The sequence below is a fragment of the Umbelopsis ramanniana genome (genome assembly GCF_025399195.1).
Source record: "Umbelopsis ramanniana AG unplaced genomic scaffold K450scaffold_23, whole genome shotgun sequence".
NCBI classification, from domain to species: domain Eukaryota; kingdom Fungi; phylum Mucoromycota; class Umbelopsidomycetes; order Umbelopsidales; family Umbelopsidaceae; genus Umbelopsis; species Umbelopsis ramanniana.
This window is the reverse complement of record NW_026252109.1, coordinates 248397-272952: the sequence shown is the minus strand read 5'-3', so window position 1 is coordinate 272952 and position 24556 is coordinate 248397. Positions and strand designations below refer to the sequence as shown.

Sequence of the window (24556 nt, the reverse complement as noted above, 5' to 3'; positions counted from 1 at the left end):
GTCATTCACGAACAGTTCTTTTAGATACGTGAAAACACTCTTGCCTTATCATCACCAGTTATATACCGTAGAGTATGTATAAATTTTTGTTATTATTTGTCCCAATCAAAAATATATAGGAGAGTTAGAAAGTACAAATTATTGAAAGGTGGACGGTATGGGACAATAATACAGGTAGCACTAAAGATTTCAAATCTTTTCAGGATTGCGCTCACCATCTTCAGAGATAGAAGCAGGCTTTTCAGCATACTCAACGTCGTGAGGGGAAGTCTTGTTGAAGATATGATCCAGATCTTCCAAAGTACGACCCTTGGTTTCAACAAAGTATTTGCTAACGACGAACAATTCAAAAGCGTCCCAAACAACGTAGACGATGTAGAATCTCCATCCGATATTGGTCATAGCAACAGGAGTAGCGAATTGATTGACGAACTGAGCAATGTTGGCGAAGAAAGCGTTGGCAGCCATACCATTGGCACGCATAGGGTATGAGAGAACTTCGACGGGGTATAAAGCTTGCATGGGAGTCCATCCAGAGGAGAACAAACCATAGAACAAGAAGACAAAGGCAACCATAGTGATACCTTGTTCTCCGGTTCCACCATAAATGGCGGTAAAGATACACAACATCATCAACCAGAGAGTAGCCATACCAGTGGCGAAGATGACCATAGGACGACGACCGAGATAATCAATCAAGATTGTACCGGTAATGGCACAGAAGAAGTTCCAAATGTTAACGATGATGTTGATCAAAAGTTGGGTATGGGTATTGGTAATACCAGCTTCGGACAATACACGAGGAAGATAGTAGGCGACCAAGTTGTTACCAGACCATTGACCGAATAAACCAATGCAGATATTGAGCATCATACGGTAACGGTTACCAGCTATTTTGAGTGGAGTTAGAAAATGGAAGTGGCAGCCAAATGAAACATAAATGCATGTTTTCTGTACTCACGAGTAGCAATTAACTCATGCCAGCTGGATCTCTGGATCTTTTTCTCTTCCTCAATGGTCTGAGTGATTTCTTCGAATTCAGCCTTAACAACAGGGTCCGATTCATCACCGTCAGCGTGCAATTTGACCAGCAATTTCCAGGCTTCCTCTTCTCTGTTGTTCGCAACGAGCCAGCGTGGCGATTCAGAGATAAACCAGATAAGGGACAAGTTGACAAGAGAAGGCAAAGCTTGGAGAGCAAGAGGAATACGGAAAGAACCAGTGGAGGGCATAGACAGAGTACCGTAGGTGACACCGGCAGCAATCAAAGAACCAGCATACCAGAAGCAGTTGTAGGTACCAGTCAATCTTCCACGCATTCTAGCTGGGGCCATTTCAGTAATAAGAGTAGGACTTGCGACACGGCTAATGGCTGAACCGAAACCAAGAAGGAAACGGCCAATGCAAATCATGGCAACATGAACAGCAGCGGATTGTAAAATAGCAGCAACAATGATGAGAGCGGATCCAATTCCCATGGCCATGCGGCGGCCGTATTTATCGCAAAGATAGCCGGAAACTGGCGTAGCCAAGATGGTACCAACACTGTTGATAGACATGATGAGACCAGTAATAGAATCTAATAAGGATAGAGATGAATATCAAGTTGATTCGTAAATGTAAGCTGCATGATAGGATGGCTCATACCACTAGGACCGCAGGGGCTGCTTGCACCATCTACAACAACAGCACAGTTGTCATAACGATTGAAGTATCCGTTGTCTGTGATAGAGGTCAATTAATCGGGGTTAACGGATAAGGTTGGAGCGAGTGGGCGCCAAGTGGAAAATTTATACGTATTACTAACATTGAGCCATGGCGTTGATAGATCCCATCAAACTTCCATCATAACCGTTACAGCCCGAGCTAAGAGGTGAAAAGAAAAGCCGGTAAGACATTTTTACTTCATGAGTCAATGCTGAAAGAGCTAACGTGAACTTACTTGACCATAGCAACGGCAGTATAGAAGTACATGGTCAACATGCCCTTTGAAAAGGCACTTTTCGATTTGCCGGCGGCAAGATTTTGAGTTGCCATTGTTTTCAAGTCGTCTTACTGAAAATGCGGATGTGGTAAAAGCAGAATATGCCAAACTTGGAGGCGGCCGTGAGGTTTTCTTTCTTTCAGTGACGCAAAGGAGGAGCAAAGGCGAGATCAAAAAGAAACCAGGATTTTAAATTCTACGTATTTTTGGCATGTATTTCGCTGGCGGAATGGCAAAAACTTTAACTACACAGATATTAGACCAGCAAATTGTGTTCTTCGGCTTCAGTAGAGACTTCTTTTCAGCAAGAAACTAGCGGCCTGAGGCCGTAAACTAAGGAGAAGGTGGGAACTACGAGAAGGCTGACTACTGAAAATGGAATAAATCTGTCGCACGCACGCAAGATTTTTTCAGCCCGCTAATGTGTCCAATTCTGTAAATGCTGCGGGGAAGCTTACTGTGGGGGTGAAATTGAGAGCGAGAGCTCGGAAGGCAAATGAAACTCAAAGGTACTGTAGACGTAGAAGCAGCACTCGTGCTGCTGTGAAGGCATTGTGACACACAGAATCTTTGGTAGCGCTTACGATGCTAAATCTACTATGTCGGTCCACTCATAACATAAACATGTGGAGTATTACAAAAGATGCATTTTATTGGGGGTGATGAAAAGTGTGTAGAGAGGAGGAAATCATACATGGGGCATTGTGACAGCCTAGTAAGGAAAAACTTATTCAAGGTTCTTCTTTTCCCAGGCAAGCTTCTTCTGGAGAACCTTGTTATCACGCTGCTTCTTGTTAAGGCGCTGCTTCTTGTAGGCCTTGACCTTTTCGCCGGCAGCGGGCTTCTTCTTCTCGGTGGGCTTAGCGCTAGGGTCTTCACGGATGGCGGCGTGAGCCTCAGTGTACATATCCTCGACTTCATCAGAGGTGATACCCTCAGCAATGAAAGTGGCGAATTGCTTTCTATAACGCTCCTCATCTTCGTCTTGGAGGTACTCCATGTACTCAGCAACGTGGATACCATAGATGTAGTTGCGAAGAAGTTCAGCATCAAGAGACTTGCTCTCAATGTCGAAACCAGGGAAACGGTTCTCACCGTGGGGAATGTAGATACCACCATCGGAGGCACCCTTGACGGCACCGAAAAGACGGGAACCGGTGGAGGTACGCTTGAGACCGACATCAAGGAAAGCCTTGAAGGGGCGAGGTCCATCCTCGATAGCCTCGGTCATGGAGACAGTACCATCGGGTTCGGTGACACCCTCGTACTTTTCATCAAGACCGAGCTTGGCGAGAGTACGGCGAGCAACAAGGAGACCGGTAGCATAAGCTAAAGATGGATCAAAGTTATCATCATGCAATCAAAAGGTCTCCACACCACAAAAGATACTACATACCAGCAGCCCAGTTGGTCAAACCACCCTTAATGCCATAACGGGGAAGCTCGTGAGCGTAAGCAGCGGTGAGAACATGGTCACCTTGGAGCTTAGCATAGACGACTTGGCAGATAATGTCTCTGTTGGTGAAACGGACGACAAGTCTGTACTTGGGGGAGTTGTACTTGTTCTTAGCCTGAACAACCAAGCGCTTGCGAGCATAGTAGTCAGTCTTTCCCTCTGTAGATGATTAGAAGAAAAATTGGGTGTCAGTTATGGGCGGGATATGGAGAGCGAGTAGGGAGGTTGCTAAGCGAGGCGTATAGGTGCAGTCAGCTGTGTTATATAAGCATACAGGTTTGTTGGATGGCAATTGATTTGTCGCCCACTCTTATATCGGTTTGTGTGTGTGTTTCTTTGCTGAACCTGCCAAACGAATTCCCGCTGTATTGAACCATTCCCCGCTAATTACCTCTTCTTCTTCTGTACTTGACTTGGAAACGCTTGAAGTAGGCTGAAATAAAGAATTGTCAGCAAAAACTATCATTGTATCTTTAAGGTGTTCAACGAGACCTACCCTTGTTCTTTTGCTCCTTGACGAATGGCTGTTACATGATCGGAATGGTGGGTGGCGATTGAAAAAAGGTTGTTCAATTTCAAAATTGGAAATGCACAAAATTAGTATTGTGTTCTTTAAGTTCGCATGGTATCAAATATCCATCCATCCAATATCGAGGGTGAGGATTCAGAGTGCATGGATGGACAATACATACCATGACTGTTAACGCTCAAAAAAGGGGGATCCATCATCTCGCCTATCCTATCGCATATACCATTTGGGTGTCAGAACCATAGTGGCTTAGCTCCGCCTTCTTCCAGCCACAATGGCCATTTGGCCGATCCCTGTGAGCAACTCCAGGTGGTGGAAGCAGGCACCACCCAGTAAATAAAATGAATCACTGCAAAATGCTTCTCTTCAAAAAGAATAAAAAACACGTTGCATTAAGATCCACTGGCATCCAGTCGATACTGTGGACTCCCTATTGTCAAATGTAGATGTGGCTCACTTACATAAGCTCTTCCATTTGACACCTGCTGCTCTTGCACCAAACCGGGATGGATCAGCAGCCTTGTAACCAAGTCACCCGCCATACAACACTTCCCTTCTGTTCGTATTGCGGAGGTCGACAGCGACTTGGAAAGGATAAATTCAATTGACACAAATGACATCATTTCACCCCAACACTGCACGCTGGCTCCAGTGACACCATACGGTCGAGCCAGTTACCCAATGAGAGCCACTTTTTAAAAATCGAAATTTTATTGGAATGGATTCAGATGGATATCCCCTACTGTTTGCTCAAAGCCACAACGATCACTGTCATGAACACTTGTCACCAGCTACCAGCCTTAAATGATTAACAACTGTGGGTCACAGTCGCCTGACCCCATGACCGGTTCAACCATAACCCACATGAAAGTTCTCAATAACGCAAGCTACCCTTTTGTTCTATCATGTCCAAAACGGTTTCGGATGAATTACATCCTGTATTCCTTATAATCCGCCGCCAGTGCCCCATTTCATCCCGCCAGTCGCTTTTTCTCCTATTTCATTTGTTTGTTTCTTAAAACTTGATGCTCGATTGATTATTACTGCTTGTTTCTGTCATTCGTTCTACCTGAGGTCTCATTCAACATGCAAGTCTTAAGAATCCTTCAAAGGCATTTTCGAAGACAGACCAAAACTGTCAGTACCGCTTGGTCTATTTGCTCGACCCTCACACCTTGGCCGTCCTCTCGGTCGAACTTCTTATATGGCAAGGACTGGGACTTTTATGTAGCTCTCATTTGCATTGTCATTCCAATCTACAGCGTCACTTTCGCAAGCTGGGCTCATGTCATTTACTCCATTGCCCTGGATGAATCCCACACTTTTTCAGCTCCGAGACGACTGCTTTTAGGCTGGTCCATACTCGAGTGTCTGTTCAGTCTTTATCATTTGTCGGTGCAGCGCACTTATCAAAGCCTCATCAGCTATCCAAAAGTTCCCTTGGAACGCATGCGCTCACTGTACAGTGATTGTTTGGAACAATTGACTGATTTTGAAGAGCAGCTTCCGCTTTGGTTCTTTGATGCTCCTTTTTCTACTATTCTTCGGGGCAACATGAAGGAGTGGCTTTGTTGGGCCATGTTTTACAGGCATGTTGATGCTATTACAGATGGATCAGAGGAAGATATATTTCTGGAGGAAATGCTGGCCATGCTGCAAAATCGTGCCAACTATACGTTCGAGCCCGGTCATAATCCCGCTGTGAAATGTTGTCGCTTGAATTTGGATCCCGTTCAGAGCGTACACCGCCCGTTGATATTCTATGCTGTAAGTTTACAATAGCACTAGGGACCAAACAAAAACATTGAATGATGACGGCCTAAACCTTTTTTTTTTTTACACCAGACTGTACATCTGCTTGATACCTCGATGAGCCTCTTGCTTAAACACTACGGCTTCCAGCGATATCCTTGTGGGGCACTATCCTATTGGCTACTACCATGTAATGCTGACACCACTGACAATCGTCCTATTTTGTTTATCCATGGAATTGGAATGGGTGAGTATTCAAGGGTGTGATGCCATATATTTGAACTAGTCATGTCATTGCTCACCTGCGATGTTTCGTGTAGGTTTATGTAGCTACGTTTCATTTCTCAACTCTCTGTATCAAAAATCGAGAAAGACGAATCGGCCCATCATACTCATCGAATTGCCCCATATTTCAATGTCATTGTTCTGCCAACGTCCTTTTCATACAACTCCTTTCACCATGTCATCAACCTTGGCCGTGGTGGACGAAATTTTCGATCGACATCAGTTGAAGAAATCTGCCACCGTGGTTGGTCATTCGCTAGGGACAATCGTCGCAGGCTGGATCATAAAGGAGAGACCTAATATTGTTGACCGAACCGTCTTGATTGATCCTGTGTGTTTCCAATTGTACGAGGCCTACTTATGCCAAAATTTTGTCTACAAGATGCCAACCACCGGCTTTGAATTAGTCCTATGGTACTTCGTAGCCAAGGAGGCATGCATTGCATGGTATCTAGGAAGATGGTTTTGGTGGTGAGTTAATCTTGTTGTGAATGGATGGAACACTCCAGAGTTATAAGGCTAACCAAGTAGATGCAAAGGCATCAAAACATCATGTTTCCCAAAGATTTTCCCTCTTTAGACCAAACCCAAGTGTTTTTAGCCGAAAAAGACCGAATCATTCACGCTCCCAGAGTTTACCAGTACTTGAAGAGAAACGATGTCCCAGCCGTTTTATTCGAAGGATATGGGCATGCTGATGCATTGCTCATTCATACAAAGGAACAAGATAGGATGGTACAGGCTATACTAAAGAACGATTAATACTTCTAATAAGCAACATTATCCCCCCTATCGTAAATATTGTGTATACCATTTTATCAATCAAACCGTTTGAGGCAGTTTTCTATTTGTATGCTATACAGAACACTGCTGATTCATGAGATGCCTCCATATGTTTCTATTCGCCATGATTTGCAATAAAAATAATAATAATGACAATGTATTCCGTGCTGTACGCGACTTGACTTGTACTAGTGCGCGTTACAAACTTTGCTTAGAACTACGACAAGGTACTCCTAATCGGTGCCAGTCAATTATTCAATTTCTTAGTCGATGCGTGACCCTTTAATGTAGACTTGTATAAGAATCCGCTTCAAATCCTCGTCTACCTTTTACTACTCTTTTACCGCTATGCTGCCCTATATACACTTAACGTTGGCAGCATTCCTTCTTCACGTTAATACTAACAAACGGGTGGATGCAGCGTCTGGAACGTTTCTTCATATTACCGGTATGACGATGTCATTTATGCTAATCGAGTTCCTTGCAAGTGACATTATTGTAGCTAATTCCCCGTCTGGTAGACATCCATATTGATCCGTTGTACATTCAGAATTCCGATCCTGCGCAATTTTGTCATCGTAAAAGCGCCAGTGAAGCCAACAATACCGCTGGCAAGTATGGTGCTCTAGGCACCGCATGCGATTCTCCTGTTCCATTGGTACAGCAAAGAATGTTCATTCGTGTAGGCTTGCGTGTGTAGTCTAGTCAGCTAACGCGCATATATATTGCAGGTACAATCTGTTTTTGAATACCTCAAAAATGCCGAGTTTCAAAATGTCGATTTCATTGTTTACACTGGAGACACCGCTCGCCATGTACGATTTCTTGACTTGCGAATAGAGCCATACTTCACTTGATATGCTCACTGACATATTTATGACTAGGTACGCGACATGGGGCAGAATCGAACCTATAGTGAACTGTTGGATGAACATAGATATGTTATGAGTATCTTTAGTGCCACGTTCAACTTGCAAACTATTAAACTCTTCCCTACTATTGGCAACCTCGACACTCCTATTCACGATGACATTGATTTGGCATCGAATGACGTTAATTCAGGCAATATATTCAGGGAATTGAAGAGTCTGTGGAATCCTCTCGGTTTAAATTTGACGGAATCCTTTTCGAACGGTGGTATGTTTGTCCATTCTATTCCTAATGGCCCCACCATAGTGAGTGTCAACTCCATGTATTTTTTCACGAAAAATACATGGATTCCCGACTGCAATCAAACTGGATCGGCAGGAGCAGTGGAGATGATCTGGTTAGACACCCAGCTCGCGTCTGCGGCTGCTAACAACAAGTCCGTTTACATCATATCCCACGTACCGCCTATCAAGAACACCAAGCAGCTTTACAAACCACAGTGTTACGAGGCTTACGTCAACCTGTTGGGAAAATATAGCAACACCATTGCCGCTCATCTCACAGGACATACGAATGGTAAGCAGATTGAAGAAGCTTTTCATGTGGGGGTTGTCTTTAGCTGGCTAAAATATGTTCTTTCACTAGAGGATCACTTGGCGGTGCTTCACAATACAAATGGAACATTTGCTTTGCAAGGCATATCGAAGCGATCCCACATGGCCTTCAACATCAACGAGATCAGCAACGTGTTGACCAACTCGCCATCTATTATTCCGGTCAACAACCCTGGTTTCCGTATTTACAAATATGACACCACAGACGGAACGCTCCTCGGCTGGGACCAGTATTGGACCGATCTGGATCAAGATAATGTCCAAGGCAATGTGACATGGTCAAAAGAGTACTCTACTTCCGCTCTGTACGGCGTAGACAGACTGGATAGGGCGGGGTGGCATCAACTGATGCAGCGTCTTCTCACCAATAAGAAAACGTTCAGTATGTACAAAACATATATAAACGTTCAACACCAACCGTCAAGTGATGGTGAGGCAGATGAGTAAATGGGATAGCACGGCTTGCAATAACATGTGTCAAGCAAGATCAAATCAAAAAAACATAATAACAGTAATAAAATGTTAATAAAATGTTCACAGGCATTGGTTGATTTTCACGGGGACGGCGAGAATACAACAAACAGATGATACCTGCCTAATACGTCTGAAAATCTGCCAGGTACACACTTTTGAAACCATGGTGCTTATTGGAATTAATGTGAGGTTTGTATTTAAAATGATGTGGAAGATTAAAAGAAAAAAAATGTACAATGGCACTATAGTACAAGCTTGAGATTAGGATATGGTTGGGGTGAGGAAGGGTATCAATGCAAACAAAAGAATTTCTCGTTGTTTGCTTAGTCTGAATCAGTAGGCGATTCATAGGAAGACTGCTCTTCAAATATGGAATGACGGTGAAGTTCTGAAGCGGTTGCTCGCGTGTCGGGATCGACGTCGAGACATCGCTCTATAAAGTTTCTCAATGCGGGTGATGAGTAGGATGGGATACTGGGGATAGGGTTGGTTGCTAAATGTTGCATGTACTCCCAGGAATCCATAGCCCCGGAGCTGAGTTGGCCTTGCTGTAGCATCTCCAGGGTCATGATTCCTAGAGCCCATATGTCCCGGGAGGGCATGTGCATTGTATCAAGATGAGCAGCTACCTCTGGAGCCCAATACTGATATTGTCCATGTGGTGAGGCGTCTTTTTCCGAGTTGGCCATGGAAACAAAGCCAAAATCAACTGAAAAAAAAAAAAAAAAATAGATATTATTAGATCAACATTCCGTCAAATTGGTGGAGTCTCAAGCCTCGGTACTTACTTAGACGAGCAGTTCCATCGTCTCCTAATATAATGTTATCGGATTTGATATCACAGTGGGCCATATCGTGATCATGGACTTCCATCAGAGCATCTACAACGTCCTATTAGAACAACAAATCAAGACAACGTGTTAGCAGGAATTTTATAGGAGGCCACTTTCGTTTTGGCCAAAAAGACGCAAGGGGAAGGCTCACCTTGAGGATCTTCACAATCTCTGGCTCTTCAAATGGTCTTCTATGTCGGATCAAGGCTTCGTATAAGGTGCGGCCGGATACATATTCCATAATAATGAACACTGAATCGTAGGCTTCGTAAATATTTGAATCAGCTAGCCGTACCACTGATGCACATTTGCAACTGGCCAGTGCGGCTGCTTCATTGATGGCCATCTGCCTTGTCTTTTGCTTTTCGCTCAGTGATCGGGGTAGGCAGATACGCTTGACAGCCATTCTTCTGCCAGTTGAAGGGTGTCGGCAGGTATGGATAGTTGCTTGACCACCCATGCAGATCGGAGTGGGGCTCATGTTGCTGTAGATCTGAGCTGGATCAGCGTTGACCAGCTTGACATTAGGTTGTCGGTTATAAGATTTGTACATGGTATAAAGCAGAAAAAGAAGGGAATATTGACTGTTTAATGGCAAGCTGCAATCCTTTAAATATACGATGCGGGCTTGAGACAAGTTTGGGTTGGCTAGGTATGTCTGGGCTTGAATTTCATCGGAACGGGACAATAATTCTCTCTCACCGGAAACGGCAAGTCGTGGGGTTTTTCCTACGGGTTTGGCTTGAGGTCCTCGGGTAAGGCTATTTGCTTCCCATTGCTTTCTGACCTCATGACCTCTTCTCATTCTCTAGAGAAGTCTGCCATCATCGTGCTAATCGGATATCCCATGGCTGCTCTCATTTTTTGCATCTCCGCTGGTTTATCGATAGTGCACATGTGGCCAAGGTTCATGCCTCTACCCGTCTTGAGCAGGCACTAATCGATGTTAACTTTGCTATGGCTACAAGAACATCATTCGTGCATTGAGCCTGTACTATAACGTAGTGTGGCAGTGTTACGGCTATATCAGCTGCATTGCGCTATTCTAAAGGCATTGCGGGTAGCATGTGCTTTTTCCAAGCCTTGTTCCATTTCAAAGGGCCTCCGTCACTGCATGAATATGATGTAACACGTTCAATCAAATAGAGGTTTGATTTACGGTCTATCCTTGTTTACACAAAACGATGGATATAGTAGTCGATACTAAGACAAATTGCTATGAGAGAATGTTGATTGGGCCAGAGCATGGTTTTAGAATAAGAATTTTTTTTTTTTTTACAATTGCAACTGATACTAAATAATAATTTCCACGGTAATATCGGGTTCAATACTCCTATAATTAACTGTTATTATCATACATGCGCTGTATCCTAAATCAAACACTACTACTCACCCCAAATCGATCAGGCATCACAACAGGTGCGACAAGCGTCCATCCATAGATCAAATGACAGAGCCAGCTTGAAACGACCTTGACCCAGACAGCGGTGTAACTCTGGCCAATGCGTACCAAATCGCCGTTGTCGGTTTGAGCGTCGTCTGGAACATCGACAATGGTGTTCCAGTTGGTCAATAGCATAGCAACGTACATAACGGCAATGGCAAAGATGAAATGGAAGAAGCTGTAGTTATAAACTGCTCCATGACGCTCATCATCCTTGGTGTCATAGCTATCATCGTCTTCATCGTCACTTTCATTGAGGGCTGAAGCGGGTAAAGCACCACTTTCCACCGCGGCAATCAACGCTTGACGGCTGGAACTAACATTGGTATCCATGGTTCTAGCGCCAGCTTCCACTTGGTTGGTGCGGAGAGGAACTGCGCTGCTATTGTTGAGTGCTTCATAGTCATTCTTCGTGGTAAGTGCTTTCAATTGAGTGGCAGCTCGGCTGGTTGAATAAGCAATGGCCAAGAACGTAAAAATAGCACCCAAAACAACTGATGTGGTTTGTGGGCCAACGGATTTACGTAATGGGTTGCATTGTTTGTCGTTCGGTTCATTTGCAACAGCAGATAGAATCAAGTAAGTGCAATAAATGACAACGATGGAAGATTGTGAAAGACCAGATCGTGGGTTAGCTTCCTGTACGGCAGGAGTGACACAGAGGAAGGTGATGATGAAGCAGAGAATCATGTTGAAGGTCACAAAGAATTGGTTCAAAGAACATCCATTTTGCGCAAAGTAGCCGTACATGACGCCTGTCAAAGTGATAGCACCGGCGAACATAAGCAATGTACCGCCTAGATGTAATCGTCAGTCCTCATATCCATGAACCCATAGTTTCCACATCTTACATCAACTTACCTATCAACACCCATTTCCATTTGTTGTTATCGGACATCTCCCATTTTTCCAAGCAGCTTTCGGACCAATTATGTGCGAAATCGACTAGGAGAACAAGTCCCAATAGAATGAAGATGGCTGCACCGATGAGGGCAATATGGTTACCCCAAAAGATGAAGAAGCCGTTTGGAATAAAAAAGGAGGCAACAACAAGACCCATCCATAGCAGTATCTTTGGACCCCACCATCTATTAATGTACACGTTATGTTAGAAAGTCAGTAATAACAAGGGGTAAACCTATCTATCCCTTTTATGCCAAACTTACCCATTCTGTAGGGCAGCACGTTTCTGACGACTGTCATGAACACCAAGTACGAGGAGACCAATAATAGCATGGAAAAGAACAAGCGCGAAGCAAACTCGATGAACCTGTTACAAACAACAAAGATCAGCATATGACAATGACAAGTTGCAACGAGCCAACATGATCTTTACGTACGGCCAAAATACCATAACATTTTCCACCAGCGCAATCGAGTTTCAGGTAATCCAAAGTAAGATGCTCGAGTTGCTTAATAGCCCAATTTGATAACATGAGCCAAGCCAGCTGTATATGGGAAGATATTCAAGAAAAATCAGTAAATGGTGGAACTATAAACAACTGACAGGTTGGGCATTGGACCTACAATTGAATTCAAGAGTAATATAAGCTAATTCAAACGTTAGCATCCCGAAGTACAAACCATACTAGACACAATGTGGCATCCACTTACTGCGTATCCTATTCTTGTAGCAATCGAATTGTTGCAGTTGCAGCTGAATGCCAAGTGCACAAGTCAGTACTTGGCACGCCATCCCATGTGAGTGATCTCATAGCGCTTACCTTTTACAAGCTAATGAACATGCTGCGGCAGAGAAGCAGCTGGCTACCCATGCTCCAACTGTACCCAGTGCAGGTAATGCGACACAACTTAGAGCAGCACCCATGGTTGATCAAGTTGAAAACGCTGTAGCCAAGTCGGAGACAATGCACTTTTGCCTGTGCGCTCGCTCCCGTGATTAGCGTCATTTACTACGCACGTGATGTACATTTAAGTGACAAAAACTCAAATAGTTAAATTTTGATAATGGAGTAAGCACTCCTGTCAACGATCTACTAGCAAACCATGGGTGTTCGAGGGCTGGCATCCTACATTCGCAGCCAACCAGCTCTTGGCAATAGAGTAGATGTGAAATCTGGAGCCGATCTGAAAACAAAGTTCTTTATAGACGGCAACGCTTATGTGCACCACTTGTATATGACCAGTGATCTTGATTGGATCCATGGAGGTACTAGCTTTTTTAAACTTTGTTTTCAGATATATCAATGGCTCAGAGTACTGACAATTAGCATAATGAATGATATAGGCCAGTATACTGAATTTGCAGACCTATTTGTATCGCATCTAAAACAAATGCAAGCGGCTGGTATTGACCTGAAAATTTACTTCGATGGTCCCCTTCACGACAGAAAAGAGCAGACAAGATTTCTTCGACACCGCGGAAACATTGATCGAATTCACAACGTGCTGAAAAACATGACATGGTTGGCACAAAACGCTAAAAGTCCGAGAGCTAATAGATCTACATCGGTATCACAGCAACTGTTCGTCATGCCCTTACTGGCACTGGATGCCTGTGTACATGCAATTCGGCATAACTCTATCGACTTCGAATTCTGTGATGATGAAGCTGACGGTGAAATCGCTCGACAAGCAAGAGAAAATGGGGGTTTTGTCATCTCCAGAGACTCTGATTTCTTCGTATATAATCTAGGTACTGCTGGATATGTACCACTGGACACGCTTACCATCAACTCGGATGGTTTGACTGCCCTGGCTTACCGATCCAATAAAATTGCAAGCCACTTTGGATTGGAGCCGAAGTATATGCCAGTCTTCGCATCTATCTTAGGTAATGACTACCTACCAGCAGACTTGTTTACCTCGTCCATCAAGGCGGAATATAATCTTGGTGGAAAGATACCCAAAAACTGGTTCAAAAGAACTGCAGCCTACATTAATCATCATGCCGAAGATGCCTCCTCTATTGATCAACTTCTCAGTCAGATCATAGAGTCTATATCGAATCTTCCTGAAGACTTAACGGCACATCAGGTCTTGGAAGCTCTACATGAATCTATTCGACAATATGATCCCGACAGCGAAATTAGCTTCACACCGTCGAGTCCGTGTGAACATGTTCAAATACAGGAAGCTATCTGGAACACTATTCACGAACAATACAGGAATGGAAAGTACTGTTACAAGATTATGGATGTTGTTATGCGCGATCGGAATTTCTGGTGCACACCTTTTATAGAGGACTTGGATAGAGAGTCCAGCTGGGTCATCAGTCGCCAATTACGCCAATGGATGTATAGCATTGTTTTGGGATCATCATCTTCTTCTGAACCGTTTGTGCCACTGGAAATTACGGAGTATATTAGGCATGCGAATCACCTTGGAAACGACATTGTTAAGACGGTATCTTTGTCAGAACTTGGTTCGATTGCCCAAATACCTTCACTCTCGCAATCGACACTATCGTCCCCTGATATTGCATTGAAATTGTATCTCCAGCTTCACCACTGTGAAATTAATCACCTAGACCGCTCGCTTCATCCAACCATCCTATCCATCATCGCCATCCTGCGATATCTTATCCATCACGCTGCCATGTCCATTGGAGCAAACAAAGTTGTACATAAATTTTCCAATCACGAAATAGTCGCCATCATCATATCTACAGTCGTTTCACTTTCACCGACCCTCTGGCCAAGTCAGCCTCCTCCATCCAGCACACCATCTTCTTCTCTCCCAACCAGAAGAGGATTACAGATTGCTGCCCAGCTACAAACTACTTTGCTTAGCAGTTACCTTCTTGCGCAAGCATTGAATTTAGGCGAGCATTTGTTTCCTCCTCCAACCCTTGCACAATATTTCAATGGCCAAAGTTTACACCACTATTTACGGAATGCTAAAGGTGGAGCTACAATCGAACGAATGGTCGGAAAGCAGTCGTTGGAAATCAGCAGTATGTGTTACAAGGTACTTGAACTGGTGATGGCAGGGTGGAACGAGGACGAGGTCAATATAGTATTCCAATACGCTGATGACGGCAATGGCCGTAAGAAGAGCCAGGATCGTGGCAAAAAAGGATCCTCCAACAAGAAGAAGCAAAAAGTAACTGAGTCATCTACCGATAATATGTTCAACGTGTTAAGTTCTGGTTGTCGCTGGTGAAATACACTAATTACATGTATAATAAAAAGTTCTTACAATCACTGTGTTTGCGCGGAAGTTTATAGCCCATGCAGAAATATGAGCTGGCTTTATTAATTATGATGGTGTGTGTATGTATGTACAGTGAGTGTCTCCTCACAAGGAAGCAAGCGCATCATTAAGCGTTCAATTGGTCAATGAATTGACTTGCTAGCATTCTTGTGGGTCATGGATGTGCGACAGTGCGTGCGTCAGTTGGTAGCCCAGCTAATAGGTCAGTAATGAGGCATACGGCACTCTCGTTAGGCTTCTATTTAGCCCCAATGGCCAACTTGAGTCCAGTCATAACCCTTTCTCGGCGGTGGTTTCAATGAAGGCGTCAGCTCTCTTGCCTTCCAGCCTTTTGGAAGCTCGTATCGTACTGAAGGTTGAGGTTTTGACGCAGGTATCGTCTGAGTTGGAAGGATAGGTTGACCTAAAAAGAAGACCACAATGATGGATCAATATGGGTCGGTGTATGGCTTTCATCATGCGGCACAGTTCATACCAGTAAATCTGTCAAACATAATGTGCGAGTATCTGCAGTTTGGTCCATATTCGCAAAATTGGTTCTGCATGAACTGCTTACACGGTGGTTTCGTTCGCGATTCTTCAATGATATCAGCTAGACCTAAGTTGCGTGTTAGTGAGGGAAAGAGTCATTTGCAGATAATTAGAAAAAGTAAGCTTACTTCGATTTTCTGCATAATACATTCTCTTGTTCTGTTGATGCACACTTCCATCCATGTGATTTTTCCTGTTGGCTGCATTGTCAGGAAACGTGCAATCACAGTAATCACAATAATATCTGCCGCCCATTCCAAATGGCGTCAACGTCTTTGGCTGTTGCAGAAGGGGATGTATTTCACAACAAAACTCGGGTTGAAAGTTGTGCGTATTGACGGTAGGCAAGTCCCTTAGAAGTCGGAATGGAATTTTTGTATTTTATTATGCAAGTGCAAGCTTGAATGAAACAACGTATTTACAAGTACAGATTATTCATATTATCTTCTTCAACTCATTCAACTGGCACTGAAGAGCCTCTTTTTCGTTCTCGCATTCAGCATACCTCATCTTCAGATCTATAACAACGCCTTCTTGCGTCTAACCAGTAGTCATACATCAATAGGCTGAAGCAATCTCAGGAACCAATATCAGAAAAACCACCTACCATGAGGGAATCTTCCAAAGCAGAGTTTTTCTGCACGAGGTCAGAATTTTGCTGGCAAAGCTCGTCAAACTCTGTCCTCCACTGACTTTCGATCTCGGCTGGTAGAGTATCAATCTGCCGTCGTAGCTCTGCATTCGTTTTACGGAGCTCGCTGTTACTAGCATCCAGCTGAGCTAGTTCGACTTTTGACGTTATGACCTGCGCTGCGACATGCTGGTGCTCTTCTTGTAGCTTCTGAAGTGAAATCTCCAATCGCTTGATAGTCTCCATCATTTCTCTATTCGACTGTCGTAGCGATTCTTCCCTTTCATTCATTTGTTGTTCTTTCACAATCAAGGTATCGTGCTGCCGACCGTATTGCTTCAATTTCCGAGGGTTGATAGAGATAGCGCATGCATCTTGCACGAGTCTCCGATCGTCATTCTACAATCATTTACTGTCATTATACAGCTTTCCATACAGTGGGGAGTCAGGCATGCATCCATACCTGATATTCGGCAAACAAGCCGTTCTTCAGAAAATCTAGTAGTGCCTCAAACTCCAGACTAAGTATAACCTTCTCGTTGCTCTGCAAAACCGCTAAGGCAAATTGGAAGATGGAATCTATGCCTTCGGCTAAGATGATATCAAATATCCGGAAGACAAGTTCGAGTGGAAACTTGTAGGCGAATAGCGTCATAAACCACTGTGACGCATACATCGTAGAGCGAATGCCTTGCTCATCTAGATATCGGTGTATTCGTGGCAGTTTCTCCAGTAGTAACTGCTCAAACTGGTATAATCTTCGATGTAACTGTTCCATTTGTGGAGTGAAATGTCCCCGTAGCCCATACTTGCCCATCAACTGTACCAGAACACAAAAAGCTTCTTCATCAGGCATCTAAAATAACAGTGGGTGGAGCAGTTAGATGCAAAGTCGCAACATAAACTGGCATTTAAGATACTCACGTTCAGTAACAAGGGGCCAACAACAAACGCGAGACCCTGGCAGTAGCCGACCTCTGGATCGTACAAGCTATAAGCCTTGACGACGTTAAACAGTCCTTCTTGGCCATCCCCCCCTCGCTCTTTAAAATAGTCGTGACCAGGGAACGTTCTTGCCAGATCTCTTTGAATAAGTTTCTCGTGGGTACTGGTTTCATTCAACAATTCTCGATACTGCTCCTCTAACGCATCGTCTTTTGATCCGGAAAACAATTGCCACATCATGCCGCGTAATGAAAACGGTATTCCTAGTCTGATGTGTTGTGAAAGTTGCTTTGCATTCGATTTCGATATTTTTTCATAATCAACCAAAACAGATGCCCAAAAGTCTGTAAAAACGCAGTAATCAGCATGTGTCCCATCGAACGTCCCATTCCTGTTATGCTTACCCCAGTTAGGCTCGTCATCCTTCTCTACCTCTATTTCATGTTTTAGCTTATCCAGTTCTTGGATAACGATAGTATGCTGTTCTTCTGAAGATTTTCCAGTTTGCGCTAGCATATCCCTGAGACTCACAATAGAAGTGATCGACTCCCTTGCTTTTTTTTTGTCCTTAGACAATTGACTAAAGCGATGTTGAAGTACCTCAGAAGGTCGCTGGGGTGAGACGGTTTCAGGAGTGGCAGGGGACGCCGATCTTGCAAAGGGATTGATCGGGAAGCTAAAGCGCTTGGCAAATCCTCTGGATTTTTTGTCCTCTTCCTGCAAACGCTGCTTCCTACAATCTGACGGAAGAGATATACCTTCCAAACTCACTCGCGATAACTCCATTCGAAACACGGGTACACTGGCCGTTTTACGCGAACGATCGTTTATACTCAAATCATCCTCAACCATATCATCGTCATTGCCGTACTCCATGTTACTTCCCGTTTTGTAAGGCTCCGTGGGTGAGGAGATTGATGAACTGATAGTGGTGTTGGTCTCGGCCGAAAGACCGTCGTCTGACTCGTTGAGTGGCTCGCATATGGAGGACAAGGACGATCTCACATCGCCTACCATGTCGGTTGAGGATCTTATGGAAGTACTGGTTACTGTTTTCTCTTTGCCTATAGAGTTGGTATTGTTATTATCTTTGCATGGCAAAATTTTGATCCTGTTATCGTCACTTTTTTCGTTACCATCTTCTACAGCAGATTCAAAATCACCGTCACTATCGGAAGCCACACTATTTGGCGAGTCTTCTTGAAAGGATACATTATCATATTCATCGCTGCTGTCTCTGCTTTGATCATCCATGGTCGCTGGTGTGTGTGCATCGGTGTCTGAATTGGCTGCTTCAGGCTGATGTTTGTTGACTTCCGCATCAGTTGATAGTTCCACAGAGCCAGCAGATGGGCTAGCTGACGGAGAGCCTGAAGTCGAAGAAGTAGGGGTTTCGTAAGCTATGGTTTCTGCCTTCATATGGCTGGCTGGTAGTATTAATGGTAGGTATGGGGGGTAACAAAGCCAAAGGACAAACGTATCCTAGCTGGAAAGGACGTCAACAGGGCTAAGCGGAAGTGGATGGTATGAAAACGAAAAGCTGAATCGATGCCCCCCTTTGGCACAAAAAATGTAAAAAAGCAAAAATCTTTTGCGTCACCCTTGTTTCTGATTGACAACTGTTGCAATTTATTAATTAAAGTTGTTCATTAAATTTGACCTATTCAGTGGTCCCTATGCGCATGATTTGTATCATCACGGAGAAAGTTTCCGTTGTGCGTGTAAAATTGACATTGGCTTGAAAAACCGTCATCAACGACAGACCCATTTTTTTTCAAGTTGAGCCAAAAACCCGAGATTAAAAGTACATCAAATTATTAAAAGACAGTGTGAAGGGGTTCAAAAAGCGATAGAAAGTGTAAGGAAGTTTGGCAAGGGCGCTATTTGATTTCGAAGCAACTTTGTACCTACATGCGCTCGTTGTGCCTAGCGTATTTTCACCTGTTCCAGCCGTTGACTGGCAGCGGTTTTCTACAGCAAGTCGCAACGACCGCCAAAGCTTACATGTGAAGACTTGCTTTGGTCCATACATCTTGCTTATATTTATAGCTCAATGTCTCGAATCATGATCTTGGTCTCAGAGCTCTATTGTTATGATTGTGTTACCGTTTTGGTCGCCTTCATTTTTTCTTCCTCACGCACTTCTCCCTCGGGGGCTTATTTTACTGTTTGAATTTGTCCCATCTTCTTGCTGCAGGCTACCATGTCCCATCAAGATTACTTTGCTCCAGCTGGGTCGAATTACCAACAAGATCCTCAACCAAGGCGGTTTCCGGACGATGCCAGTTCAAACCGACAGTCTTCCTACCAAACTGCTTTCACACCGTCCAACACCCACACTCCTTCCGCAAATAGCAACTATTCTCATGCCATGACGCAGTCGTACCGTAGCGAAAATCCCAATGAATACAACGACCAGGAATTTTTTACACCTTATGATCCGCCTCATACATTGCCTTCCACGGCCTCGTTCGATACCGCTGGTCAATTAGAAGCTGATCCCTATGCAGGACAATATCCCCCTCCGCGCCCCCGAAGAACGTCAACTCAGCCAATGACAACTCCAACTTATCCTCCGTACAGTAATAATGACTTGGCACCTGCTGTCGGGGCATTCCCTGTTCCACAACCGTATGCAAACCCACCCCATCAAGCTGACGATCAAGTTACCGTCCGCACCAATAATTCCGCGTACACCAGGAGCAGTGGTCATTCCAATGCTAACTCACAATCGTATTCTCGACGAGAAAGTTCGTATGATGGTTTAATGGGAGGAAACACGGCAGCAGCTGTGGGTGCAGCGTCAGGGGCAGCTCTGATGGCGGTTGGCAACGAAGCAAAAGAAAAAGGGTACTATGATCCACATGCTATTCCGTTGGATGAATGGAAGCAGTCTGAGAGGGAAGCCAGTATTGCCAATCAGGGCCAACCTACAGCGGAAGGAAATATGATAGAAATGGCAGATGCGTCGAACAGAAGACCAACGTATCAATCTAATGTCGTTCCCCAGCAACCTCAACCTGAGCCTCAATATTTAGAAGCAGGATACCCTTCGGTTGCCCCGCCTTCCTATCTGCGGCCTGACCGTGATGGATATTTACCCGGTTCACGCGGCCGTCCACAGCCAAAACCCCAACCACGCCCCGTTGCTAAATCGACCCCCACACCTAACCAATATTATAGTGCTCCTCCTCCACCACGCCCTCCAGTGCCTCAACCCTATGTCATGCCACCCCCACCCCCTCCGCAGGCCTATAAACCACCGAGACAATCATCATCTGGTTGCTGCTGTTATTGTCCAGCCATGACCTGCTGTTCATGTTTCTGCATGCTGATATCCCTGGGATTCGTAGCTGCAGGCATAGCTATGATTGTATATGCAAAAGTTGCTGTTCAGTCCTGTCCTGCATGTGATTCGACCCATTTCACAGGCATCTGTAGTGCTTGCAATACAGTGTTGTACGATGGTTTGTTTTATGGTGGTATCGCTGTAGCCTCCCTTGCAGGCATAGGTGCCCTGTGGCGATTGTTTATGTGGATTTGTTCGGCTCGACGCTAATGGATAGGTCATGCTTGCATGGTATCCACCGTGAATTTATATTACCATTGTACTTTCCGAGCTTCATTTTTTTTCCTTACTTCTCATTGTATAGTATTACCACATATGTTTCATTATACATCTTCATATTCTCCCATCCAATAATGTGTATCAGGTGTGAAACAATATGCCGGCCTAAACAAAAAAAAGGGCAAAAAGATATAGTTAAAACTCAAATGAAATTGAACCCCACTCTGAAGCAAAGTGGATACCTTGATAAAAACAAAGCCTGTCATGAAAGTCAAGATAAGAGGCAGCTGTTGTTATGGCTCTTCCCTATTGTGCAATCCGTTGGTATCCAAATTCGGGGGGGGGGGGTGGGTTAATCAATTCCGTCACGGGATAATAACCGTGACTTAAGACATCCCATCCATTCTGAATATCCTTTTGCTTTCTTTGCTTATCATTTTTGGTTTACAGGGTCGCTTTATCATGGAGAGGAGCAACAGTGGTTTCTATACAATCGATGCTTATTCGCTGTCCAAATCCTCAGGCAAACCCTTTCATTTAGCCCAGCGCTTTCCCAATTATCCACGCCTGGTAGATGCAGCGGCCGAGGCTCAGCTGAAAAGAGATGCTTTCCTTCATGCTCGAAGAGAAAAGTTATCGCAGCGGTTTCTTCAAGCTCAGATGGTCGCTCATAATGCTAAAGAGAAAAATGAACTGCGCCGAGTCACCATCGAGCAAAACCTCTTAGCGGCTGAGAGAAAACGAACGGCTCGGTTGGAGAAGCTGCGGTTGTCAAGTCGAGAGATGGTTGAACGGGCAAAGTTGAGAGCAAAACAACATCGGTTGAATGACATGGCTATCCAAGGTAATATCTATGCTTCGATTTCTTTATCTCACAGACGTTCGCTCACTCTGCTTCATTGTTACACCTGAATTTTTTACCAGAGAGCAGGCGGAGAGCCATTGACCAAAAACTCCTTAAAAGTGAGAAGAGAAGGATGGCACTCCAACGAAGAAGCAAGAGTCAGCTTATGAAGCAAAAATTAATATTGCCTCATGACCAATTGGCTCCTATGACAAGTCTACCATTGCAGGCTTACAAGCGATTGCAAATAGCTATCCAAGTATTTCGAAAATTTCGACTCAAGCGGGTCGAGAAACAGGATTTTCAAGAACTGGTCGGTAAATTGAAAGACCCTGAATTAATTACAGCCGCTGGGACGGTGTTGGCTCAAGGCCAGACAAAAGTGGATAAGAGGAAGGCTCGTACCTTTTTGACTGCCTTCATGACAGTATCGAGCCCCAGCGCTATTTTACTTGATATTGAAAGCAAACAGGAGCAGGTATGTTGTGTGTTGATGCAGCCCAGGTGACTGTCCCAGGAACCTTCTAGGCTGTTTGAGGGTTTATTTTTTTGGGGGATTCCTAATATAATCACTAAACTTCATCATGTCTCGCCTTCTTTCTTATTCATGTCTTCCATTCAACCCTTCGATTCTGACATTCAGTCATTGCTGCAAGCTGCAAAAACGCTATTGCACGCATTTCAAGAATGGCTAGAGGCTGCCCATACCAATAAGTTTGACTCAAAGTGGTACGCTTTTGAAGACTGTTGGAACTCGTATTACGCACTGTTCGAAGCTTGGAAGTCAAAAGATGTTGAAAAACTGGTGGATAATTTAATTACACATTACATTGAATTGGAGCGACTCTGGGACACGCTTGGTAAAGAAGCCGACAATGCCAGTGAGATACGGTCTCAGCTCGACGAACAACAACTGCAAATATCGCAAAAGCTACTCAAAGTCGGTGGACCGCAGGCACAGCAAAAGCTTGACACCGCCAAAAAGACCATCGAATTGGCTAGAGAAGAAGCTCAGAAGCGTTCTCAACGTGAACGCGCCGATTCTGTTCTAAGCATTCCATCGTCACCTACGCCAAGAGCCGAGAAGGCTCATCAAGCAGCCACCACCTCCGAGTCTTCCGCCAGCCACACATCATCCCATAGTGATGATCTTGCTAGAATACTTGGTAGCTTTTCGCCAGCCGTTGGGATTACTAATGAACAGCTGGCCCACGAAGTCGTTATGAACCCCGACTTCAAACTCGAGAAGAATGGCAAGTCCGAACTTGTGGATCAAGTGAGAGACATTGCCACCAAAGCGTTCTTTGATTCTATGCGAGAAGATTTTGCCAACAAAAATTATCAGAGATGGATCCCTGGCCTTGTTGGAGATATGAAACAGGTAAGGATTGGTGACTATTTGACCAACCAACACGCCACTCTGAAACTAAGGGCCCTTCTTCTTAGCGATTATTGTCACTAGCTCCAGCCACCTCAAAGATTCATCAGGATGTGAACGACACTCTGGATTTGGCTCTCATTGCTCAACAGATCAACGCCGAAACGTACAACGTAGATAATACCGTCCACTTTGTTATACGCACCATGGAGAAACTGTGTGCCCCAGTACGAGACGACGCTGTTCATGCCATCTCCAGTGCTGGCGATCTTGCTGATACATTCCGAGCTATTTTGGAGCTGCTGGATCAAATGAATTTGGATCTGGCCAACTATCGAATTCAAGCCCTTCGACCCTATTTGAAAGATATCAGTATTGAATATGAAAGGGAAAAGTTTTCAACAGCACTCATGAATGGCAAAATTGGGCTTGTTAAAACGCGAGATTGGTTGAGAACAGCTAGTTCATCCCTCCAAGGGATCGCAGGTCAACGTAATCCGGAAGGCGTAGAGGATGCTGAAAGCAACATCAAATTTACAGACATCTACAACGAAGCCCTGGCGTCTCTCCTTTCATCTAGCGAAGCTCTATTGCCAGACACTTGTCCTGAGACCTTGCTTTTGGATGTCGAGCGCATAACTGGCTACCAAAATGAGGCACAAGCCATCACTATAGTCGCAGCATTGCTAATGCTGACAAAGAACTTTTCGTCTACGGATGAATCGAATCGACACCGAACGTCAAGCTCAGCCATGAAAGTTCTTCGAGACAAATTATTTGTTCTCTTGGAAGCAAAGGACACCACTGTCGAGAATTTATCGCTGCAAGTTATTCAGAGCATTCAGGAGCTATCGGATGTGAATTTTGAAGAATTGCCTGAAGACAAACAGAAACTTATTCGTACCATGGTCGCGAAGACACTGTCTTATAAGGACACCGTGTATTCACTACTTTCCCGACGGCTTCTCTCCATCATTCGGTCCCATTTACAGCATAGTCAATTCAGCAGCAATGAAACCCTCAACAGTTATGGTTTTGGTCTGGTTCGCAGCAAACTGGAGAAGTTGAGCTTCAAGATGTTTATTCTTGCTCGTCATAACCGAGATGTATATGCACGTTGGTACGACGAGATCATTGGTGATATAACACGTACTGTGTAATTTGTAATTGTAGCTATTGAATCTTAATATTGAATAATTAGTAAACCGCAGTCAAGCATTCATGTATAATAAAGCACTGCAGAAATTAAGTCAAAGAATGATATGATTGAACCACTAGAGAGTGGCCAACGTCAATGAATTTAAACCAGTGAGTCAGTGCTTCTTTTGACCGAAAGATAAGGCCTAAAAGCACATCTTATGACATGGTACACTAATTGCTTGAACCGCAGCTTATATTAAATATATTTTTAGCTTGATGGACGTGTTTCATAGATGAAAACGATGAACGACTTTTGACA

The 24556-nt window shown here is 44.2% G+C and overlaps 12 protein-coding genes across 12 annotated transcripts; 5 read left to right on the top strand and 7 right to left on the bottom strand.

Moving 5' to 3' along the window:
* Positions 1-160: 160 nt before the first annotated feature.
* K450DRAFT_209235 (uncharacterized protein) lies at positions 161-2137 on the bottom strand. Its single transcript, XM_051584774.1, has 5 exons — positions 1943-2137; positions 1808-1866; positions 1648-1722; positions 962-1579; positions 161-890 (listed from the first exon to the last, which is right to left on the bottom strand). The coding sequence occupies exons 1-5, from the start codon at positions 2035-2037 to the stop codon at positions 190-192; spliced, it is 1548 nt and encodes a 515-aa protein (XP_051445233.1). The 5' UTR covers positions 2038-2137; the 3' UTR covers positions 161-189.
* A 470-nt stretch (positions 2138-2607) lies between these two features.
* On the bottom strand, positions 2608-4157 carry K450DRAFT_238740 (uncharacterized protein). The gene is made up of 5 exons (XM_051588654.1): positions 4133-4157; positions 3937-3964; positions 3832-3873; positions 3381-3599; positions 2608-3313 (listed from the first exon to the last, which is right to left on the bottom strand). The coding sequence occupies exons 1-5, from the start codon at positions 4133-4135 to the stop codon at positions 2712-2714; spliced, it is 894 nt and encodes a 297-aa protein (XP_051445232.1). The 5' UTR covers positions 4136-4157; the 3' UTR covers positions 2608-2711.
* Positions 4158-4657: 500 nt separating this feature from the next.
* Positions 4658-6941, top strand: K450DRAFT_238737 (uncharacterized protein). Its single transcript, XM_051588653.1, has 4 exons — positions 4658-5736; positions 5815-5968; positions 6042-6477; positions 6546-6941. The coding sequence occupies exons 1-4, from the start codon at positions 5056-5058 to the stop codon at positions 6766-6768; spliced, it is 1494 nt and encodes a 497-aa protein (XP_051445231.1). The 5' UTR covers positions 4658-5055; the 3' UTR covers positions 6769-6941.
* Positions 6942-7682: 741 nt separating this feature from the next.
* On the top strand, positions 7683-8720 carry K450DRAFT_198845 (uncharacterized protein; the record flags this gene model as incomplete). Its single annotated transcript, XM_051584584.1, has 1 exon — positions 7683-8720. The coding sequence occupies one exon, from the start codon at positions 7683-7685 to the stop codon at positions 8718-8720; it is 1038 nt and encodes a 345-aa protein (XP_051445230.1).
* A 195-nt stretch (positions 8721-8915) lies between these two features.
* On the bottom strand, positions 8916-10591 carry K450DRAFT_238732 (uncharacterized protein). The gene is made up of 3 exons (XM_051588652.1): positions 9732-10591; positions 9536-9638; positions 8916-9456 (listed from the first exon to the last, which is right to left on the bottom strand). Exons 1-3 carry the CDS (start codon positions 10383-10385, stop codon positions 9071-9073), a joined length of 1143 nt encoding a protein of 380 aa, XP_051445229.1. The 5' UTR covers positions 10386-10591; the 3' UTR covers positions 8916-9070.
* Positions 10592-10955: 364 nt separating this feature from the next.
* Positions 10956-12460, bottom strand: K450DRAFT_173904 (uncharacterized protein; the record flags this gene model as incomplete). Its single annotated transcript, XM_051584187.1, has 4 exons — positions 10956-11821; positions 11886-12112; positions 12191-12294; positions 12365-12460. The coding sequence occupies 4 exons, from the start codon at positions 12458-12460 to the stop codon at positions 10956-10958; spliced, it is 1293 nt and encodes a 430-aa protein (XP_051445228.1).
* A 25-nt stretch (positions 12461-12485) lies between these two features.
* K450DRAFT_238726 (uncharacterized protein) lies at positions 12486-12879 on the bottom strand. The gene is made up of 3 exons (XM_051588651.1): positions 12749-12879; positions 12639-12681; positions 12486-12575 (listed from the first exon to the last, which is right to left on the bottom strand). Exons 1-3 carry the CDS (start codon positions 12850-12852, stop codon positions 12501-12503), a joined length of 222 nt encoding a protein of 73 aa, XP_051445227.1. The 5' UTR covers positions 12853-12879; the 3' UTR covers positions 12486-12500.
* Positions 12880-13015: 136 nt separating this feature from the next.
* Positions 13016-15385, top strand: K450DRAFT_238725 (uncharacterized protein). The gene is made up of 2 exons (XM_051588650.1): positions 13016-13194; positions 13273-15385. Exons 1-2 carry the CDS (start codon positions 13032-13034, stop codon positions 15147-15149), a joined length of 2040 nt encoding a protein of 679 aa, XP_051445226.1. The 5' UTR covers positions 13016-13031; the 3' UTR covers positions 15150-15385.
* K450DRAFT_238722 (uncharacterized protein) lies at positions 15296-16071 on the bottom strand. Its single transcript, XM_051588649.1, has 3 exons — positions 15860-16071; positions 15676-15777; positions 15296-15603 (listed from the first exon to the last, which is right to left on the bottom strand). Exons 1-3 carry the CDS (start codon positions 15984-15986, stop codon positions 15443-15445), a joined length of 390 nt encoding a protein of 129 aa, XP_051445225.1. The 5' UTR covers positions 15987-16071; the 3' UTR covers positions 15296-15442.
* A 95-nt stretch (positions 16072-16166) lies between these two features.
* Positions 16167-17823, bottom strand: K450DRAFT_174028 (uncharacterized protein; the record flags this gene model as incomplete). Its single annotated transcript, XM_051584189.1, has 4 exons — positions 16167-16271; positions 16339-16761; positions 16826-17218; positions 17287-17823. The coding sequence occupies 4 exons, from the start codon at positions 17821-17823 to the stop codon at positions 16167-16169; spliced, it is 1458 nt and encodes a 485-aa protein (XP_051445224.1).
* A 1435-nt stretch (positions 17824-19258) lies between these two features.
* On the top strand, positions 19259-21146 carry K450DRAFT_238719 (uncharacterized protein). Its single transcript, XM_051588648.1, has one exon. The coding sequence runs from the start codon at positions 19511-19513 to the stop codon at positions 20864-20866; it is 1356 nt and encodes a 451-aa protein (XP_051445223.1). The 5' UTR covers positions 19259-19510; the 3' UTR covers positions 20867-21146.
* Positions 21147-21591: 445 nt separating this feature from the next.
* On the top strand, positions 21592-24351 carry K450DRAFT_238715 (uncharacterized protein). Its single transcript, XM_051588647.1, has 4 exons — positions 21592-21719; positions 21807-22197; positions 22363-23100; positions 23166-24351. The coding sequence occupies exons 2-4, from the start codon at positions 21853-21855 to the stop codon at positions 24255-24257; spliced, it is 2175 nt and encodes a 724-aa protein (XP_051445222.1). The 5' UTR covers positions 21592-21719; positions 21807-21852; the 3' UTR covers positions 24258-24351.
* Positions 24352-24556: the final 205 nt, after the last annotated feature.

Excerpts from the sequence above, each read along its gene's own strand:
- K450DRAFT_209235 (XM_051584774.1), bottom strand. The coding sequence starts at position 2,037 with ATGGCAACTCAAAATCTTGCCGCCGGCAAATCGAAAAGTGCCTTTTCA. Across the intron at positions 1,723-1,807 it reads TATCAACGCCATGGCTCAAT|ACAACGGATACTTCAATCGT; the intron begins GTTAGTAATACG and ends CCTCTATCACAG. Across the intron at positions 891-961 it reads GCATGAGTTAATTGCTACTC|CTGGTAACCGTTACCGTATG; the intron begins GTGAGTACAGAA and ends CACTCAAAATAG.
- K450DRAFT_238740 (XM_051588654.1), bottom strand. Across the intron at positions 3,600-3,831 it reads CAAGTACAGAAGAAGAAGAG|AGGGAAAGACTGACTACTAT; the intron begins GTAATTAGCGGG and ends AATCATCTACAG. Across the intron at positions 3,314-3,380 it reads TTTGACCAACTGGGCTGCTG|CTTATGCTACCGGTCTCCTT; the intron begins GTATGTAGTATC and ends ATCCATCTTTAG.
- K450DRAFT_238737 (XM_051588653.1), top strand. The coding sequence starts at position 5,056 with ATGCAAGTCTTAAGAATCCTTCAAAGGCATTTTCGAAGACAGACCAAA. Across the intron at positions 5,969-6,041 it reads TATCCATGGAATTGGAATGG|GTTTATGTAGCTACGTTTCA; the intron begins GTGAGTATTCAA and ends TGTTTCGTGTAG. Across the intron at positions 6,478-6,545 it reads CTAGGAAGATGGTTTTGGTG|GCATCAAAACATCATGTTTC; the intron begins GTGAGTTAATCT and ends GTAGATGCAAAG.
- K450DRAFT_238732 (XM_051588652.1), bottom strand. The coding sequence starts at position 10,385 with ATGAGAAGAGGTCATGAGGTCAGAAAGCAATGGGAAGCAAATAGCCTT. Across the intron at positions 9,639-9,731 it reads AGATTGTGAAGATCCTCAAG|GACGTTGTAGATGCTCTGAT; the intron begins GTGAGCCTTCCC and ends TTGTTCTAATAG. Across the intron at positions 9,457-9,535 it reads CGATGGAACTGCTCGTCTAA|TTGATTTTGGCTTTGTTTCC; the intron begins GTAAGTACCGAG and ends TTTTTTTTTCAG.
- K450DRAFT_238726 (XM_051588651.1), bottom strand. The coding sequence starts at position 12,852 with ATGGGTGCTGCTCTAAGTTGTGTCGCATTACCTGCACTGGGTACAGTT. Across the intron at positions 12,682-12,748 it reads TGTTCATTAGCTTGTAAAAG|CTGCAACTGCAACAATTCGA; the intron begins GTAAGCGCTATG and ends CTTGGCATTCAG. Across the intron at positions 12,576-12,638 it reads CTACAAGAATAGGATACGCA|CTTATATTACTCTTGAATTC; the intron begins GTAAGTGGATGC and ends CGTTTGAATTAG.
- K450DRAFT_238725 (XM_051588650.1), top strand. The coding sequence starts at position 13,032 with ATGGGTGTTCGAGGGCTGGCATCCTACATTCGCAGCCAACCAGCTCTT. Across the intron at positions 13,195-13,272 it reads TCTTGATTGGATCCATGGAG|GCCAGTATACTGAATTTGCA; the intron begins GTACTAGCTTTT and ends TGAATGATATAG.
- K450DRAFT_238722 (XM_051588649.1), bottom strand. The coding sequence starts at position 15,986 with ATGGGCGGCAGATATTATTGTGATTACTGTGATTGCACGTTTCCTGAC. Across the intron at positions 15,778-15,859 it reads GTATTATGCAGAAAATCGAA|AATCGCGAACGAAACCACCG; the intron begins GTAAGCTTACTT and ends ATATCATTGAAG. Across the intron at positions 15,604-15,675 it reads TATGTTTGACAGATTTACTG|GTCAACCTATCCTTCCAACT; the intron begins GTATGAACTGTG and ends TCTTCTTTTTAG.
- K450DRAFT_238719 (XM_051588648.1), top strand. The coding sequence starts at position 19,511 with ATGTCCCATCAAGATTACTTTGCTCCAGCTGGGTCGAATTACCAACAA.
- K450DRAFT_238715 (XM_051588647.1), top strand. The coding sequence starts at position 21,853 with ATGGCACTCCAACGAAGAAGCAAGAGTCAGCTTATGAAGCAAAAATTA. Across the intron at positions 22,198-22,362 it reads TTGAAAGCAAACAGGAGCAG|TCATTGCTGCAAGCTGCAAA; the intron begins GTATGTTGTGTG and ends TCTGACATTCAG. Across the intron at positions 23,101-23,165 it reads TTGTTGGAGATATGAAACAG|CGATTATTGTCACTAGCTCC; the intron begins GTAAGGATTGGT and ends CCTTCTTCTTAG.